This window comes from Aquarana catesbeiana, linkage group LG02 (assembly GCF_042186555.1).
Source record: "Aquarana catesbeiana isolate 2022-GZ linkage group LG02, ASM4218655v1, whole genome shotgun sequence".
Classification (NCBI taxonomy): Eukaryota; Metazoa; Chordata; class Amphibia; order Anura; family Ranidae; genus Aquarana; species Aquarana catesbeiana.
The window spans coordinates 179,709,493-179,729,661 of record NC_133325.1 but is presented as its reverse complement, the minus strand read 5'-3'; the positions used below and the strand labels follow the sequence as shown (position 1 = coordinate 179,729,661).

Sequence of the window (20,169 nt, the reverse complement as noted above, 5' to 3'; positions counted from 1 at the left end):
AAAGTGCGTACAATGATGGCCACATCTCAGTGACTGCAAGGAAATTTGGTACATGTAGCATCAAAACAGGCCTCTTATGTAGCTCCACAGCAGGCCAATGACGAGCATTACAAAATTAGTGGAAAGAAAAGCCTGGAAATTCCTTTTTTAAAAGGAACAGCCATTGGAGCCAATATGTATATATATTTATTGTTAAAAGAATTGTGCAATCCTAAACCGTATAAAATCAGCTATCCGATTATAACAACCGATGCAGCTAAAAGCCACTTGGCTGTTATACCAGTGGAGCGGAATGGGACATCTCCCCCCTCCCGCCGCTCTTACCGGGCCTCCCGTTCGATCGGGAGGCCCGGTGGCCAATCGGCTGCCTCTGGGGGCGGGCTGGAACGAAGCAGTGGGCTGCTTCGTTCCAGCCTTCTAATTGTAAACGCGGAAGCGATGTCATGACGTCACTTCCCGTTTACTCGGCTGCCAATGGCGCAGATTTAAAAAAAATACACAGTATTCAGGATCGCCGTTTTCGGTGATCTGAATACTTTGAAGTGCAAAGGAGGGATCGGGGGTCTTTTAGACCCCCGATCCCTTCATAAAAAGTACCTGTTACCACCTATTACTGTAAGGAAAAAAAAAAAACTTTTTAAAGCGCCCCCGTCCCCGCGAGCTCGCGCAAAGAAAACGTGCGTTTAAAACACTGCTGCACAAATACTGTGTGATATAAAATATTGCAACAATCTCCATTTTATTCTCTAGCTTCTTTGCTGAAAATATATAATCTCTCTCTCTATATATATATATATATTTATCTCTCTCTCTCTCTATATATATATATTTTATCTCTCTCTCTATATATATATTTTATATCTCTCTCTCTCTATATATATATATATTTTATCTCTCTCTCTCTATATATATATATATATATTTTATCTCTCTCTCTCTATATATATATATATATTTTATCTCTCTCTCTCTCTATATATATATATATATATATATATTATCTCTCTCTCTCTCTATATATATATATATATATATATATATATTTTATCTCTCTCTCTCTATATATATATATATATATATATATATATATATATATATATATATATATATTTTATCTCTCTCTCTCTCTATATATATATATTTTATCTCTCTCTCTCTATATATATATATATATATATATATATATTTTATCTCTCTCTCTCTATATATATATATTTTATCTCTCTCTAGATAGATAGATAGATAGATAGATAGATTATATATATAATTTTTTTTTTTTTAATTGTCGGGCATTGCCACCAGATGTGAGCCATTGATCCTGTTTCCTTACACCCCCTCTGAGGTTTTTATTTTTTGCGCTATAAAACAAAAAAAGAGTGTCAATTTAAAAAAGAAAAACACAATATTCTGTACTTTTTGCTGTAATAAATAGCCCCAATTTTTTTTTTAAAAAAAAAGCTATTTTTTTCCTCAGTTTAGGTCGATATGTATTCTACATATTTTTGGTAATAAAAATTGCAAAAAGCGTATATTGATTGGTTTGCGCAAAAGTTATAGCGTCTACAAAATAAGGGATAGATTTATGGCATTTTTAGTATTTATTTTTTTACTAGTAATGGCGGTGATCAACAATTTTTATCGAGACTGCGACATTATGGCGGACACTTGACAAATTTTTGGGTCGATTGACAATTATACAGCAATCAGTGCTATAAAAATGCACCGATTACTGTATAAAAGGTCACTGGCAGGGAAAGGGTTAACATTAGGGGGTGATCAAGGGGTTAACTGTGTTCCCTATGTGTGTGTTCTAACTGTGGGGGATGGGACCGACTATAGGAGATGAGAGATAATGGTTCCCAGCTCGCAGGAACTTAACCAAACTTGAGCAGTTCTGCAAAGAAAAAAGTGGCAAATATTGCAAAGTCTAGATGTGCAAAGTTAGTAGAGACATATTCAAAGAGACTAAAGGCTGTAATTAAAGCAAAAGGTGGTTCAATAAAATACTGACATAAGGGTGATCCTTTTTCCAACTCAGTGATTGTTTTTTACTTTTTTCAGACACGTTGGTGTTTATATCTTTCACTTGGATGTTATAAGTTGCACTAGTAAATCCAGATGAATAAAACAACAACTGTTGCTGCAAAGCAACAAAATGTGATTGAAAGGAGGGGGGGATCCTTTTCTAGACCCTTGGTATATTGTACAATAGTCATCCCACCACAGGGGTCACTGTGGCTGAATTTGGAAAAGTGTCAACTAGAACTTGTGTTTCAAGTGCTCTGCAAGAGTACAACTTGCCAGTGAAAATGTGCAGCAAGTTAAAGCGGTAGTCCAGCGACCAATCTTTTTTTTTTTTTAGGTCATTGAGACACTTTGCTAATCCCAAAATAATACTCACAGTTTGGGTGTAATATTTCCGCCTCTGTCTGTTTTCGTACTGAAGAATAACTAAAAAATGTGTTGCTGGCTGTTTCCATCTTGCTTGTGGGCATGTGAAGCCCACAAGCATTGATTTCTGGGATGCGGTGAATGCTGTTCATTCACAGCTTGTTCACGCGCATGATCATTGTTTCCGCACTGAATCTTGGGAAGCCTGACACTAAGCTCCCAGGAGACAGTGCGACGCCGGGGAAAGGCAATAAACACACCTACTCCCATGGGAGGAGAGACAGGAAGTGCCACAATAAAGTACAATATAAAGGTAATTATAGTGATAAAAAAAATTTTCGTGCGGCATTTGAACATCTATGAGGGGGTAAGATTAAGTTAAAAATTTTAGTGGAACCCCGCTTTAACAAGACTTACAATTCAACACTGCGACAAATTTGTGTCAAATTATTCATGCTATGTGGGAGTCCATCTCGGTAGTAAGCAAAAGAGTGGCTACAATGCTACATACAATGGGACCATTAGACTATTAACCGATAGCGAAATGGTGTATTTGGAAGCTGTGTGACCCTTCCTAGGGAGTTCAGGAAGCACAATTGGGAATTAGACTGACAAACTGCAGCAGTCGACTTCAGGTAACTCCCGACAGCATGAACCACAACCAAGGTGTGTAGTGCCTTATCCCCAACATCTGAGACTTAGGACAGAAAGACGGCAACACAATGTCTTGGTTAAGGTGGAATAAGGAAACCAATTCAGGTAAGGACAGCTGAGGCCGCAGAACCACCTTCACATGGTGAAGCACTTAGAACGGTTCCTTACAGGTAAAAGCAGCCAATTGCTAAACTCTCCAAGCTGAAGTAATGGCAAACAGAAAAATAACCTTTTGCATCAGAAGGACTAAAGGGATATCCTGGATAGGTTCAAAAGGAGACTTCTACAATACAAACTATACCAAAATTGAGGCCACACAATGTCTTACCATTGGAACAATATGAACGACTCCTTGCATAAAGGCATGCACTAAGAACGTGAAGCAATCTGCCTCTGAAAGAGGACATTCAAGGCCTAAATCTTAAATTTGATCCTTGACGGTACTCAAGGCCAATCCCTTAACTCCAGATACGGGGAAGAATTTCCCGAAATTCATGCCAGATGAAATTAGACTTCCAAGTCCTGTGGTAAATCTTTTAAGTCGCCTTCCTAGTCTTCAACAGCCAGCCAACAACTGTAAAGAAAGATGGAAGATCAGACCTTGCAATAGGATTTCTGGTTGATCCAGAAAGGTCCATGGTTTGTCCATTGACAGGTTTACAATATCAGAGTACCACTTTCTGCTAAGCCAGGCTGGGGCAATCAGAACCACCAGAATGCCCTTCACTCGAAACCTGCGAAGCATACAAGATAAAAGCTGTAAAGGCAAAAAGGCATCAGCAGAGTATCCACTGTGAATGCTTGATATTTCCTGGTGCTAAAATAGGAATCGGTCCAGGTTCGCAGGGACCCTGAATGCCAATGGCAGAGCTCCTTGAACACCCTGGGTGAAGAGCCTACTTGCCCGAAGACAGTTGTAGACTGCCAAGAATATCTGCCTGCGAAGTTTTGTACCAGACAATATGGGAACAGTTTTGCCCAAGACAGGATGAGATCCACTTCCTCCTGAGCAGCCTGACTTCTGGTGCCTTCCCGATTTATGTACGCCATGGCGTGCTGGAGGGTGGCAACCACTGACTGCACGGATTCCATCAAGAATTTCTGTACTCAGAGAAACTTAAAAGAGAAGTATGGACTTTTTTTTTGCAGAATCATACTTACCTAAATGGATGAAGCAATGGTCCCTCGCCAGCTCTAACACTGGGAACTGAGCAATCAAACACCAAGGATTGCTTGGTTCTCAGGGTTCCCGAGCAGAGAGCTGGGGACTGTCAGTCACTGCTCTCTGCTCTGCCTCCCCCCCCCCCCACTCACTCACTGGAGCACTGGGCTGTGGAGGGGGTGGGACTGGCCGCTGAGAGGCTGAGCCGTGTGACAGTTCAGGAATGTGGGCGGATCCCAATTTCATTGTCGCGATCTTGGCCGAGTCTGGACCGGCTCTGTGACGTCAGCTGAAAACAGGTCACAGGAGTGCAGAATGTGATCCACAGGAGAAGTACAGCCAAATGAGTTTTGGCTGTACTTCTCCTTTAACCTCTTAGGGATGGCGCCTCCCGCCCCTATAAGAGGTTTATGAGGGCGGGAGGCGGGACTTAAGACCATGTGACCAGACATTGGCTGTCACGTGACCCTGAAAGCTCTCGGCACAGGTGTTTTGGCAGCAATTAATGCATATTTGCGTACGCCTAGTGCCAAGGAGTTAAGATCTAGGATGGGGTAAACATTGCTGTTCGGTTTCAGAACAGCGAAGAGGTTCATGTAGAAACTAAGATTACTGAAATTAATCGCTGCATACGACTGGAAAAATCGATTGCCGGATGACGTCATCCAGAATTGCCCGACCCCTCCCGGGAGAGCGCTCCGAGCGTATAGTTGTTAAAATAACTGTTTTAATAAATCCTGTGTTACAATACATTAAGTGCCCCACTGTATGTGCTTTTTAAAAGTGATGCAGCTTCATACCTCATTTCTCAGTGTGTGTGTACAATACATGCCGCTCATGTGACTGCCCGGCCCGCCTCTCACATCTCTCTTGACGTCAGCGGAGAATTCTCAGCCCCGCCCGCTGACTGTCGCTATCAGATCAGGAGAGGCGAGCGGGACTGAGAATTCTCCGCTGACATCTGGAGAGACGTGAGAGGAGAGAGGTGGGCCGGGCAGTCACATGAGCAGCATGTATTGTACACACACACACGCTGAGAAATGAGGTATGAAGCACCATATTTTTTTAAAAAGCACATACAGCGGGTCACTTGATTGTAACATGGGCTTTATTAAAACACAGTTATAACAACAAGTACAAATGTGTTTGTACTCTTACACCTCGTACACGCTCCATGCTGACAGTTCCCCCGGCTTGCCCGTTTGCACATTCCACTGTGTTAACTAGAGGTCAACCGATATTTGGTGTATTTTACTTAATCGGCATCATAATAGAAGTCAGTGCAAGTTGCCTGAAATCTTCTGTAAAGGACTTCTCTCCTCCCTGGGCAGCCTGCCAAATCTGATAAAACCTGAAGGATACAATGTTTACACTTATGAATTAACTAAATTCTGTGTGTAGAAGCTCTCAGTTTAACCATTTAAAGACTAAATCTTTTCTGACACTTGTTGCTTACAAGTAAAAATCCTGTATTTTCTGCTAGAAAATCACTTAGAACCCCCAAACATTATATATATTTTTTTAGCAGAGACCCTAGGGAATAAAATAGCGGTTGTTGCAATATTTTATGTCACACGGTATTTGCGCAGCGGTCTTTCAAACGCAATTTTTTTTGAAAAAATACATTAATAAATAAAAATTAAAAAAAACTAAGCAGTAAAGTTAGCCCATTTTTTTTCGTACAAAAGTTTTGTATATTTAATATTTAAGATATAGGTTTTTTTTTCTAAATTCTACATACAAGTGAACTGATTGGAGGTTTGTTTTGTTTAATAAATGTTTAAATGTAAAAAAATGTCTGTATCACTAAGGCCCCTTTCACACTGGGGCGGTAGGGGGCGTTGGCGGTAAAACAGCGCTATTTTTAGCGCTGTTTTACCGCGGTATTCGGCCGCTAGCGGTGCGGTTTTAACCCCCGGCTGGCAGCCGAAAAAGGGTTAAAACCCCTCGTATAGCGCGGCTATAGCCGCAGTATTACCGCGGTATAGCCGCGCTGTCCCATTGATTTCAATGGGCAGAAGCGGTTTAGGAGCGGTGAATACACCGCTCCAAAGATGCGACTTGTAGGAGATTTTTACTTCTCCTGCCAGCGCACCGCTTCAGTGTGAAAGCCCTCGGGCTTTCACACTGAACAAACAGCGGAGGCTGTTTAGGGGCGGTTTGCAGGCGCTATTTTTAGCGCAATAACGCCTGCAAACCGTCCCAGTGTGAAAGGGGCCTAAAGGTTGCTTTCACACTGAAGCAGGCATGCGTTGACGGTAAAACGCTGCTAGTTTTAGCGGCGCTTTACCGTCATTTTAGCGGCGCAGTTCGGCTGCTAGCGGGGCGCTTATAACCCAGCTAGCAGCCGAGGAAGGGGTTAAATGCCCCCATGAAGCGCCGCTGCCGAAACGCTTTGTAGGCGCTTCGGCAGCGGTGCGCATTCATTTCAATGGGCAGGAGTGGTGGTATACACCGCTCCAAAGATGTTGCTTGCAGGACTTTTTTTTTTAACATCCTGCCAGCGCATCGCCTCTGTGTTAAAGCACTCAGGCTTTCACACTGAGACTGCAGGGAAGCCGTTTCACAGGCACTTTACAGGCGCTATTTTTAGCCCAAAAGCGCCTGAAAAACACCACAGTGTAAAAGGGGTGTAACTGTTAGATTTTATGAGATGATGGGGGGGGGGGGGGGGGGTGGGGGGGGGAGAATCGGCCTAATATATCGGCCCAAAAAAATCGGCATCACATATCGGCCACCGAGATTTCTAAATATCGGCATCAGCATCGGCCAGAGAAAAACCCATATCGGTCGACCTCTAATGTTAACTCCTAGTGTGCTGGAAGTTGCAAATGGCGAAGTCCAGGGGAACTGTCAGCACAGAAACAGTACAGGGAACTTCACAGGATTGTTTGTCAGCTGTGGATTCTAATACCTCCTGACCTCCCAGCAGCAGTGTGTGTGAATGCCTGTACCCTGTAGTGCACTTTTTAAGGGAGTGAGGTTATTTTTAATTCAAAGTGGAATTCCAGTCATTTTTTTGTTTATTAAAGTCAGCAGCTACAAAAAAAAAAAAAAAAAAAGTGTATCTTCTGGCTTTTAATAAAAAGGGACTCACCTGTCCCACAATGCAGTGACGTGGCCACCCAAACCCTCCCTTCTCTCCCCTGCCTGTCCACGGCGCTGGCAATACTACTGTGGGTATATGGCTGTGACAGCTTGCAGCTTCACAGCCCGGTGCACATGTCTCACTGTGCTGTCCTGCATAGTCGGGAAATCTTATGGGACCTGGGACGAGTCCCAGAAGATCGCAGAGGAAGGGCCGCCTAGGCGGCCCAAGCGGAAACTAGCCGGAAATCGTGATGCATCGCAGAATCGAATCGTTGACCAGATAATCCTAATCGAATTGTGAGCCCAGTGAAGATGCGCACCTCTAGTAAAAATCGCAAAACCTTTTGCTCTCGCACTCTGGGACTGGAACAATCACTTCTTGTGATAGATGATCGAGGTCTTGGAAAAGGGGGGGGGGAGCTGAGTTAGACTTACCGGTAACTCCTTTTCTGAGAGTATTCCAGGACAGCCCATGAGACCTTGGGCTCCTCCTACCAGGACAGGAAACACGTCACCCCCACCAGATAAAAGGGCAGTCCTCCAGGCCCATGTGAGTCTTCTCAAGAACCGTAGGCCCCTGCAAAACATATGCATAATACACATAACTTCAGACAATACCGGGTGGGAATCCGGCTGTCCTGGAAGACTCTCAGAAAAGGAGTTACCGGTAAGTCTAACTCAGCTTTTCTCCAAGCGTCTTCCAGGACAGCCCATGAGGCGATGAGCCAGAACTTACCAGTCTAGGGAGGGATAACTTCCTGAAGGACCTTACGACCAAACGCCTGCTCCTGAGCTGATAGGAGATCCAGGCGATAATGTTTAATGAAGGTCGAGTAACTGGACCAAGTGGCAGCCCTGCAAATTTGTTCCGGTGAGGTACCAGCCCTCTCAGCCCAAGACATAGACAAGGCTCTAGTTGAGTGCACAGTAACAAAAGGTGTAGGAATCTCCCTAATTTTGTAAGCTTCCAAGATGGCTTGCTTTATCCAGCTAGCCAATGTGGCTTTAGATGCACTATTCCCCTTGTGACCTCCAGAAAAGAGGACAAATAAAGGCATCAGTTTTCCTAAAGGTCTTGGTGACCTCAAGATAGACTAAGAGAATCCTTCTTACATCTAGAAAACTAAATTTTCTTTCTAATTAGCCCTGTGGCGAACTACAAAAGGTTGGCAATACAATGTCCTGAGATTGGTGGAATGTACTTGCCACCTTGGGCAAAAAACCTGGATCGGTTCAAAAAACAACTCGATCCTCAAAAATCGTGAGGAAGGGCTCCTTTACTGATAGGGCCTGCAACTCACTTACCCTACGAGCTGAGGTAACAGCTACAAGGAACACAGTTTTTAATGTAAGTAACTTAACTGACATACTTCCCAGAGGCTCAAACGGAAATTCTACCAGAGTTTGAAGAACTAAGGACAGGTCCCACATTGGACAACTTCTCACCACTACTGGTCTGGCCCTAGAGATAGATTTGAAAAATCTGGCTATAGTGGTATTTTCCAGGAGAGAAAACTGGAGGAACACACTAATAGCTGCCGCCTGTACCTTTAAGGTACTAACAGAATGACCTTTGTCGACCCCCTCTTAGAAAAATTCCAAAATAGACGGAACATCATGAGTTAATCTTTCATTTTCAGATAACCATGAGTTAAACCTTTTCCAAACTTTGGAATATATGGCTCTAGTAACCGGCTTCCTGCAATTAACGAGAGTCCTGACTACCTTGTCAGAGAACCCTTGGGCACTCAGTATCTTTTCTTCAGATACCAGGCCGTCAAGTTTAAGGAAACCACCTGAGGGTGTGATACTGGACTAGAGGTCGACCGATATGGGTTTTTCTCTGGCCGATGCCGATATTTAGAAATTGCGGTGGCCGATGGCCGATATGTGATGCCGATTTTTTTGGGCCGATATATTTGGCCGATTTTTTTTTTTTTTTCTTTTTTCCCTTCATCTCATAAAATCTAACAGTTATACCCCTTTCACACTGGGGCGTTTTTCAGGCGCTTTTGGGCTAAAAATAGCGCCTGTAAAACGGCTCCCCTGCAGTCTCAGTGTAATATCCCGAGTGCTTTCACACTAAGGCGATGCGCTGGCAGGATGTTAAAAAAAAAGTCCTGCAAATGGCATCTTTGGAGCGGTGTATACCTCTCCTCCACCACTCCTGCCCATTAAAATGAATGCACACAGCTGCCGAAGCGCCTGCAAAGCGTTTTGGCAGTGGCGCTTCAGGGGCGCATTTAACCCCTTCCTCGGCCGCTAGCTGGGTTATAAGCGCCCCGTTAGCAGCCGAATAGCGCCTCTAAAATGACGGTAAAGCGCCGCTAAAACTAGCAGCGTTTTACCATCAACGCATGCCTGCTCCAGTGTGAAAGCAGCCTTAAGTAATACAGAATTTTTTTTTTCATTTAAACATTAAACAAAACAAACCTCCAATCAGTTCACTTGTATGTATAATTTAGAAAAAAAAAAAAAAACAAAACTATCTTAAATATTAAATACACAAAAACAGGTAATCAAAACTTTTGGACGAAAAAAAATGGGCTAACTTTACTGCTTAGGTTTTTTTTTTAATTCATTACTGTATTTTTTTTTTTTTTTTGTAAAAATTGCGTTTGAAAGACCGCTGCGCAAATACCGTGTGACATAAAATATTGCAACAATCACCATTTTATTCCCTAGGGTCTCTGCTAAAAAAATATATATAATGTTTGGGGGTTCTAAGTGATTTTCTAGCAGAAAATACAGGATTTTTACTTGTAAGCAACAAGTGTCAGAAAAGATTTAGTCTTTAAATGGTTAAACTGAGAGCTTCTACACGGAGTTCAGTCTATTGATAAAAGAACCTGAAAGAGATACAAATGTATCTTCTTATCAGACTTGGCAGGCTGCCCAGAGGAGGAGAGAAGAAAACTTCACAGATAACTTAAGGCAACCTGCATTAACTTCTATTACAGAAGTCATTTGCAAGTCACGGCTGAAGTTACAATCGGCCTTTTTTATCAGCACAATCGGCCGATGCCGATTAAGTAAAAAACGCCAAATATCGGCCGATATATCGGCCGGCCGATATATCGGTCGACCTCTATACTGGACCCTGCAATAATAGGTCTTCCCTCCTCAGAAGACTCCACGGAGGCTCTGAAACCAGAGACTGTAGCAGGGAAAACCATGGCCTCTTGGGCCAAAATGGGGCAATTAGAATCAGATCTGTCTCTTCCAGCAGAAACTTTCGGAGGACTTCTGGAATCAGTCTGATTGGCGGGAAGGCATAACATAGGCCTGGAGGCCACGGGTTTGCCAGAGCATCGATCCCCAAGGCTTGGTCTGCTGGGTTCATGGAAAAGAATATCTCCGTCTTGCGGTTTTTTCGGTTTGCGAACAAATCCGCTACGGAATAACCCCATCTCTTGGTGAGGTCTGCAAAGACTTCGGGATGAAGGGACCAGTTGTCTCGGTTTATCCTGTGATGGCTGAGATAATCTGCCAGGCAATTGTTTGTCCCCTTCAGGTGTACAGCAGAAATAGAAGCTAGATTCCCCTCTGCCCATGAAAGGATCTCCTGGGCAATGGACTGAAGCCTCCAGACTTCTCGTGCCTCCCTGCTTGTTGATACACGCGACTGTCGCGATATTGTCCGACAGGATTTGGAGGTTGTGACCCCTGATCTCCATCTGAAAAGACTGAAGGGCTCTCTGGACTGCAAGCAGCTCTCTTTGATTGGATAAGGCCCTTGCCTCCTCTGGGGACCACTATCCCTGTGCTACTGCATTGCTGAGGTGGGCCCCCCATCCCCAGGAACTCGCATCCGTGGTAATCCTTCAGGACATGGGAAAGGACCATGGAAGACCTCCTGCTAGGTGCTGACCAGCTCTCCACCACCACAGGCTTCTTTTTATCCTGTCGGGAAGCCGGATCCTTGACTCCAGGGACCTTACGTCCCCGTTTCTTAAAAGAAACATCTGTAACGGACGCTGACGGAGTCTCGTCCATGGTACTGTGGGAAAACATGAGGTCATAAGACCCACTGCCCTCGACACCTGTCTCAGAGAGACCGACTGGTTGGTCTGCAATGCTGACATAGTCTGGAACACCTTGGTAATCTTCTCCTGAGGAAGAAAAACTCTTTGGTTCACTGAGCAAAAATCGTAACCCAGATAAGTTACTTTCTGGGCCGGAATCAAGGACGATTTTTCTTTGTTTATCAGCCAGCCTAGGGACTGTAAGAAGTCCTGTACAGCCTGGAGATCCTCCAACAGCCTTTGGTATGATTTTGCCACTATCAGGAGGTCGTCCAAGTAAGGGATAACAGTTATTGCCTTTAACCTTAGTGAAGCCAGCGCTTCCCCCAAAACCTTCGTAAAGATGCGTGGGGCTGAGAAAAGACCGAAAGGGAGGGCTTGAAATTGAAAACGTCGGGTCCCCATACCCGTCTTCACTGCCAATCTCAAAAACTTTTGGAAGGCTGGATGGATAGGGATGTGAAGATAGACATCCCTTAAGTTCAACGTGGCCATAAAGCAGTTTGGGTATAGTAGGTTTTTGATTGTAAAAACCGTCTCCATACGGAAATGCTTGTATCTGATGGATTTGTTTAAGGTCCAGAGATTCAGGATAAGTCGAAACTTTCCTGCCGGCTTTCTGACCACAAATACATGGGAATAGAATCCCTTGCCCTGCTCTGAGTGAGGAACAGGAATCAGGGCTTTTTGATCTAATAAGTCTCCGATCTGGAGACCCAGAGCCCTCGCTTTCTCCCGACCTTGTGGAGAAAATGTGACCAACAAACGTTCTGGCTGTCGGAACTCTCTTTTTCTCTGGAAACGCCTTTTTCTTATCAGCCGTGCGTTCCAGTGCCTCCTGTAGACCTGGGCCAAATAAATGATCGCCAGTTAAAGGAAGGCCACAAAAGGCGCAACTTGGAGGCCGAGTCCCCTGACCAGGTCTTAAGCCAAAGGCTTCTCCTGGCCGAGTTCACTAGAGCCGAAGTCCTGGCCGACATTCTTACCAACTCAGCGGAAGAATCTGCCAATAAAACCCACTGCCTGAAATAGGAGAGGAAAAGACTTTAAAATGTGCTCTCTGGAGGTACCTGCTGACAGATGTGACTGAATCTGAGTCAACCAAACCTCCAGATTTCTGGCCACACAAGTGGAAGCCAGAGCTGGGTTTCAGGTTTCAAACCGCTGAGTCCCAGGGTCTGTGGAGAAGGATAGCCCCCCTCTTGTCCATCGGATCCTTAAGGGTGCCCATATCATCGAACGCTAGGTCTGAGTTTTTTGAAACCTTTGAAAGAGGTGCGTCTAACTTGGGATTTTTATTCCACGGCTGCGCAGTGTCCTCATCAAAAGGAAACCTGCTTTTTAGGTTACTAGAGAAGAATGGTTTTCTCTCAGGATTATCCCATTCCAGTTTAATAGTATCAACCAAAGAACTATGAACTGGAAAAACTCTCTATTTTCTCTTATGCAATCCTTTATACATAAGATCGTGTTTGGATAACTGAACCTCTTCCTCTTTTAATTCAAGGGTAGTATAGATAGCCTTTAATATGTCATCTACATCCTCAACAGATAACTTAAATCTTGAGCCTCGAGTGGATTCTCTATCCCTGGGCTCTGTATCTGACCCTGATTCTTCCAGAGAAGAACGGGTAGATCTGACCTCAGCCTCAGAGTCCTCACTCTCTGCCTGCTGCGGAGTGCTGACTGACGCCTTCAGTGAAGAAGGACTCTCTGCTGGAGTCTGGAGCTTGTCAATAAGCGTTCTAAAAGAACTAAGGGTGGACGCAAGCTCATCCCTAACAGAAGTAAGCATCTTCTGGCAAGAGGCAACCGGGTCATCTTTTACTAGGCCTTCTATACAGGTGCGACAAACTGCTTTGCTCCATGAGGAGCTCAATTTGTTTGCGCAAACCGCACATTTCCTTTTAAGTGGCTGCGCTTGGGCCTTGTCCTGAGTCTTGGTCTGCAAGACAAAATAAATGACCCACAATGTAATTAAAGCCACCCAATCACTCCGTAACACCACGTGCAGGAGGGAGGAAATGTGTCCCCTTACACCCACTACTACAGAGGGGGGAGGGAACACTCACAGGGATAGCAAGGTGGTGACAGAACACCCCAGGCTTACCTGTGAGGTGCTGGTGTTGGGAACCGCATCCGCTGCCTGTGCAGGTGCTGCAGGAGGATCCATTCTGCCCCTCTTGGTCGTCCACAGCCTGGCTGCTTTACACCAAGAAACACCAGCAGCCAGCATTCTCTGTTCGCGCTGTTTATGGAGACTGGAACCTCGTCTCCGGCGCCCAATGATGACGTCATATGCCCCGGAAGTAACCCTCTCCAGGCACTTCCTGTGGGCCAGCTTGGCGCGCAATAGCTCCGCCCCCTCGAGCGCTGCGGCTTCCTCTATTCCCTGCTCAGATCAGCCACGCTGTCGGCAGGGAAGGACAACCGATGCTCAGCTGAGCTACAGTGCAATGCACTGCGCTAGGGGGCCTGACCTCACACCGGTCCTGGCCCTCTCCAGGCACTGAGGACAGGGAACAGCAGCACAGCCAACCTCCCCAGCGGGAAGCCTATGGGAGCAGGTTCCAGGAACATGTTACCCCTCGTCTGGAGGAAACACAAATAACTGACATTTGCCTGGAGGACCGCCCTTTTATCTGGTGGGGGTGACGTGTTTCCTGTCCTGATAGGAGGAGCCCAAGGTCTCATGGGCTGTCCTGGAAGACGCTTGCAGAAAAAACAGTTCCTTGACAATTCAAAGAAACATTTGAAAGCATAAAGCACAGAGAGGGAAGGCTCAGGAATTCCAGCTGCTAACTAGGAGCCACTATGTTGCGGACCCACTCATCCGCAATTTCCCCCTGCCAAACTTCCGTGAAGACCTGCAAATTTCCCCCCACCCAAACGTTTGGGGACTACCATTCATTATGAGGACTTGTCCCCTTAGGAATCCAGGTCTTTTTACGAAACTGGGAGTGGGATTTGGAGCCCGAGGTTAGCAAAAGGAATGTTTTTTTTTTAAGGTGCGGCAGGTTTTTGTTCCATAGGCTTCGACAACTTCTTCAGTGTAAACAGGGTACTCCTTCCCATAGCTACCTTTCGGATGTATTCATCCAAAGCAAGACCAAAAAAAAACATTTCAATTTTCCAAATGCTTTTTCTTGTTGAGCAACTCCAAGGACCAACACTCTAGCCATAAGATCCAGCACATGTGTACTAACAAGACCCCAAATCGAGAATGTTGTTGAATGGGGTCTTTTAAAAAAGGTATCCACTGGAAAACTAAGGGGATGTGGGAAATCTTCCAAGTATCTGCTTGACTTGGTATCCCCACTAGTAGGGTCTCTCTCATCATGTGACAGGCCCAAACGTTAAGTCTCTGGCACAACTGCAATTGCTGGTTGTATAACTGCCCCCACTAGAGCAAAAGCAGCTTTTAATAAGGCCTCAAGGAATTTATCAAAAGTCAGATAAGTTGAGGGAATCAAAGCCTCGAGGAACTAACTGAGCCCCACAGGATACATTGCAAGGGGGCTGCATCCAAGTTCCTCCCTGCTGCATGAATGCATTTGCAACCCCTCTCCCCCTAAATACCCTGTTATTTGCCATCGCTGAGACATAGCACGCCAACAGCAACAATAGGACTCATGCTGGGAACAAGCAGTCCAAGTCAACTAAGAGGGTACTGAGGAAAAATGCACCAGTACACTGGTTACCCACAGCCTCCTATTTTCTGCCAGTGCCCCACTACCTCCACTGTGTGGGATCCATAAAAAAAAAAACAACTTACAAGCTGCGACTTGTAGTACCACAGTGCCTCTAAGCACCACAAAACAAAAAGTAAAATACTGCAAATTAAAGAAAGTCCACAATACAGTTCTTGTCCCAACCATGTGGGGGAAAAAGGAGGGGGTCACAATTGAGGGAAGGGGGTACCAGCAGGAACTACCACCAGGACACACTATTCCATGCCACAGGATAGGGTTGGGGGGAAGGATCCAATCTTTACCCATCAGGGCAGGTCATGCCACAAGGGCATTCAGGGACTCTACTCCCCAGCGGGAGATCACTGCTCTGGACCAGTATTGCACCCTGCCAATCTACAAGGCAATATATCATTGCACAGGGTCCTATCGTGCACAGTTCAGTGTCAACTGGCAACATTACAGGCTCTCCTTACTTGTCCAGTGCAAAGTCTGAACATAGTAAGCTGTAGCCAATGAACCCCGAAGAGCTAGTCTCCTAATCCCAGATGGAGCCGTCAAGAAGCTAGCTATTTCCAAGCAGAGACTGCACAGACATGACCATCACCTAAGACACTAGAACAGTGGTCTCCAAACTGCAGCACGGGTTTTGAGACTATTGCACTAGAAGGAAAAAAAAAAAAAAAAAAAAAAAAACCACACACACCTAAAAGTGGTTCTAAAGACAAAAGGTTTTTTTACCTTAAAGAGGAGCCTTAAAGAGGTGCTCCAGCGCCCCCCCCCCCCCCTCCACCAATTTTTTTTTTTAAAGTCAGCAGCTACAAATATTATAGCTGCTAACGTTTAATATTAGGCATCCAGCAGTGTCCTCACTTGGGCCAAAATTTCCATCGGCTATCAGATGCTGCCGCTGCCATCCTAAGAGAGATCAAAGTTAAGCCTTGCTGCTTCACAGCTGTTTTTGTACTGCCCATGCACAAAGCACGCTGAACTTTCAGAATGAGCCGCTGCCTTCTGGGACCTGTGAAGTGTCCCAGTTGGCTGTGGGGGAAGAAGGGGGAGATTTTCTGGCTCAATTCGCCACAGTAAACTGAGCCAGAAGTGGGAGCGGGTATGTGCTCCCCCCCTCCCCATGAAAAAGTGCTAAATGGCAGCGGGGATATAATGGATATGAAGATACCCTGTGTCCTGGGATGTACAATAAAGAAATCATGACAAGTGAAAGAAAAAAGAATGACATTGCTTCCGGATTACTAGATCCGAGACCCAAATGAAGCATCGGCTTTGTTCGGGTCTTCAGCCAGCCGGCGGACGTGCCGGCTTCTTGCTTGGGCCTCCCGGTGTGACGGGAGACCCCGGGGGCGAGCGGCAGAAGGCGGTGGGAGGGGAGGGATGGGGGAAGAGTCCCCTCCCGCTGTTTGTAATAACAGCGGAGCCGCATCGGTTGTTATTACAATAAAGCCGACTGTCCGCTCTAAAGAACGGTACCAGGCATCACCCCAATAAAACTCCTTGAAGCAATATTGGCAATATCGGTCTAGTCTGCGACCGATGCCGTTTTTTTCAGAAAATGCTGATATCGGCTGATCAATAATCGGTCAATCCCTACTTTAAACCTTTTGCTGCCAGGTCCACAGGTCGTACAGACCTGACAGCAAGGAGTTTCACACACAATCCAGTGGCTGCAGCCACTGGGATTGTGTGTGGCGGACAGGCAGACTCTTGCCTGTCAGGTGAAAGCATTTAGGTGGCTGCACACACCCCCAGTACTGGCGCTCGCCCCCACCGCAATGTTTTCCGGGCTCAGCTTGCCCATCTGCGGGCCCAGGAGCTCCATGGCAGGTGCCGGTGGCTGGAGGGGAAGGGAAAGAGTGGACACACGTCCACTCACCTCCCCTTCTTGCTGTGACCTGGAAAGCGACATCTATGAGGTCACTTCTGGGTCAGCCTCTGGTATAGCCGAGAAGTAATGTTTCGCAATACGATTTCCATTGCAAAACATTCAGTGGAGCCCAGAGGAGACATGCAGAGTCTTTTAGACCCTGCATGTCTCATTAAAGAGAACCTGTCACCTAAAAATCATCACCTAATGAACTTTTTGTCCCCGATGGGATGAGAAAAAAAAAAAGGTTAAGTAAATAGAATTCTTTTTTTTTTTTTTTTTTAAATGCAAAAATATTAATGAAACACCCAAGCACATAACATTCCCCCCCACCCCAAAAAAAAACAAAAAACATTTTTTTGAGGCCCCTCACCCCAAAATATATATATACGAACGTAAATGCATATGTCGGGGGCGCCCATGCATGAAAACTTTGTTTGCGATACACGTTACATATTGCTGCACAGAGAGAGATACGAATCTAACACAAGACCTCCTCCGTAACACCAAACTGATACCTATAGAGGGCTTTGGCAGCGTCGCCTAGAGAAAATATAGGGTACGGAAGTCTGAAATGTTCATTATCTATTTACTCAGTGCAACCTCGTCTTTTATATTTTACCAAACATTTGAGCAGTTTATTGTGTTTGCTTGCCCTAAAATTCACTTTGGTGTGATTTTTACTGCTATTTTGCGTTTCCTTGACTTTTGCGGTAATATCGAGTGACATAAAAAAAATAGAACTACCAATATTTTATTCTCTAGGGTGTCTGCTCTCAGAAAATATATAATGCTTGGGGGTTTTGTGTAATCTTCAGGCCTAAAATAATTTTTTTAAACGTGTGAAAAAAATAAATAAATGCAAAAAGGGCTCAGGCAGACATACCACTTTTACCTAGAGGTAAGCCTATAATAAGGCTTACCTGTAGTTACTGGAAATATCTCCTAAACCTGCACGGTTTAGGAGATATTTGCCATATACACTTGTGCCGACATCATCGGCGCACGTGTGGGATTCCACGGCCCCGGAAGGAAGAGGGGTAAAGATGGACGGGGCCACCAACAGGGACAACGTGGGCTTCATTTGCAGGCAAGTGGCACATAATGGGCTAGTATGTGATGCATACTAGCCCATTATGCTTTTACTTTGCAGTGAACAAAAGAAGTAAGACCCATCAGGGTCTCTTTAATGAAGCTTGGCAGATGCCCGATGTATGTGTGTGTGGATCTCTCATACCTGCGATGCCTCCAAAACAAAAGTGACGCTAAGGCTTAATGTACACGAGATGTTTTTAAACCTCTCCTGAGTGATTTAACTTGACAGATACTAACCGACGTTTAAAAACATCTGTTTTGCCACGTTTACAGGATTTTTTTTTTTTTTTTTTCAAATAGTCAAAAATGTATCTCCATTAAAAACTCCTGTAAACGAAAACGCGGCTAAACGCCAGCTATCATGTTTACAAGCTGTTACAGGAGTTTGGTGTTTCAAATCCCTCTGAACATTTGTTCTGAATGCATTTTTTTGCTTTCCAGAAAATGCTTCTAAACTCAACTGCCTATAAACGACCTTGTGTACATGTACTGATAAGATAACATAGAGAGTTCAGGGGCAGCTGAAAAAAAAATGCCCAGCTGCTCCTAAACGTCCATTTACCAGCAGCAGTGTACATGAGGTGTAAAGCTAAATAAAAGCCTCTCAAAAGCTGTAGGTTCTGTAAGCGAGCATTGCCATAGACTTTTATGGAGGCTTTGAAGCACCACTAAAGTGATGTGGGGTTTAAAGTGACACTAAAGGTTCAGGGTTTATTTATTTTTTTTTCATACTTACCTCCACCGTGCAGCTCGTTCTGCACAGAGTGGCCCCGAACGTGCTCTTCTGGGGTCCCTCGGCTCAGTGGCTCTCGTGGCTCCTCAATGCCATATACACTGGAGGGGAAGGAAAAGAGTGAACACACGTCCACTCACCTCCCCTTCTTACTGTGACCCGGAAAGCGACATCTATGAGGTCACTTCCAGGTCAGCCTCTAGTATAGCCAAGAAGTAATGTTTCGCAATGCGATTTCCAATGCTCTCCCGGGGGGGGGGGGGTGTTACCTTGGGGGTTGGCCTCACGAGTCCATCATTCGGCCTCCATAGTGGCCGAATGCAGGACTAGGCTCCGATCCACCGCGTCATTGGATTTGATTGACAGCAGTGGGAGCCAATGGCTGCGCTGCTATCAATTTATCCAATCAAGAGCCGAGAACCCCCTGCATGGAGAGAGCGCGTCGCCGTGGGAAAAGTTCAAGGGTTCAGGTAAGTAAAACCTGGGGGTGGGAGGGGGACGGTTGCTGTCACGGACAGGTGTTTTTTCACCTTAATGCATAGGATGCATTAGGGTGAAAAAAAAATGAACCTTTACAACCTTTTTAATTTTTGAAGTGAAGCAAATGTGTGAACAGGACTGTAAGCTAACTACTTTATTTATTGACCAGAGCGATAAAAAAAAAAGCGTGCCTGGGGCCATGTTTTGAAGCAAGTGTACACAAGCCCTAAGTCTACACTAGGCATATAGTACGCCCCGAAGGGGACTGATTCTTTGGAATCCACATGTACACTTCCCTATTCTAATATTCACCATAATCACCCCCAGCACCAGAGTATGCCTAACTCTGACCAGCTGTTCACCTATACATTGGATGTGCTGGGACTTGGCAGCCAACGTCTCTAGAGCAGAGGGAGGTAGAAGATGCCAGTAATAGGAGGACAGTGTGCTCCCACATTCCTCTACAACACGAGTGTGTTCAGTGCTGAGCACTCCTTACTCCCACACACAGCAGCCCTTCTCATATATGAGAGCGTCACCATTTCAGACCACACAAAACACCCCTCAACGGTTTTCTGTTATTTCGGCCATACCTTCAGCTTGAGAATATCTACAGTTTCCGCCATGTTTCTTACACGCCTCTGTAGCCACACTCCCCGCGATTGGCCCGTCGCACGCGTGACGTCACTTCCACAACAAAGCGCGGGAGTTCCCACCGCTTTTCTGTTTCCCGAAGCCGCAGGAAAATCTGCCGTTAAAACTCCCCCCGGTATAACTCCACGAACCACTTGACTAAAACTAAGGCTCCGCCAACCGCTACACAACACTTACTTCTCTGCGGTCCGGTCACCTGACTCGGAAGCGCTTCTCATTGGCTGGCCACATTGTAAGGTGGTGAGCATGAGCCAAACAGAGAGAAGCGGAGGAGGAAGCGTGTGGGGGGAGCGAATCAGAGTTGTGCGCAGGAG

General features: G+C 45.4%; 1 protein-coding gene across 3 annotated transcripts in view; it reads right to left on the bottom strand.

Annotated features, from left to right (window-relative positions):
- SARNP (SAP domain containing ribonucleoprotein) overlaps positions 1–20,071 on the bottom strand; it is a 136,073-nt gene extending 116,002 nt beyond the window's left edge. The window contains exons 1-2 of one of the 3 annotated variants that reach the window (XM_073613945.1): positions 19,795–20,071; positions 3,374–3,619 (exon numbers count right to left, since the gene is read on the bottom strand). In XM_073613945.1, coding sequence (XP_073470046.1) covers positions 3,374–3,403 — 30 coding nt within the window. In that variant the 5' untranslated portion in view covers positions 3,404–3,619; positions 19,795–20,071. The remainder of the gene's footprint in view (positions 1–3,373; positions 3,620–19,794) is intronic. The other 2 variants (XM_073613944.1, XM_073613946.1) reach the window with 2 other exon arrangements.
- Positions 20,072–20,169: the final 98 nt, after the last annotated feature.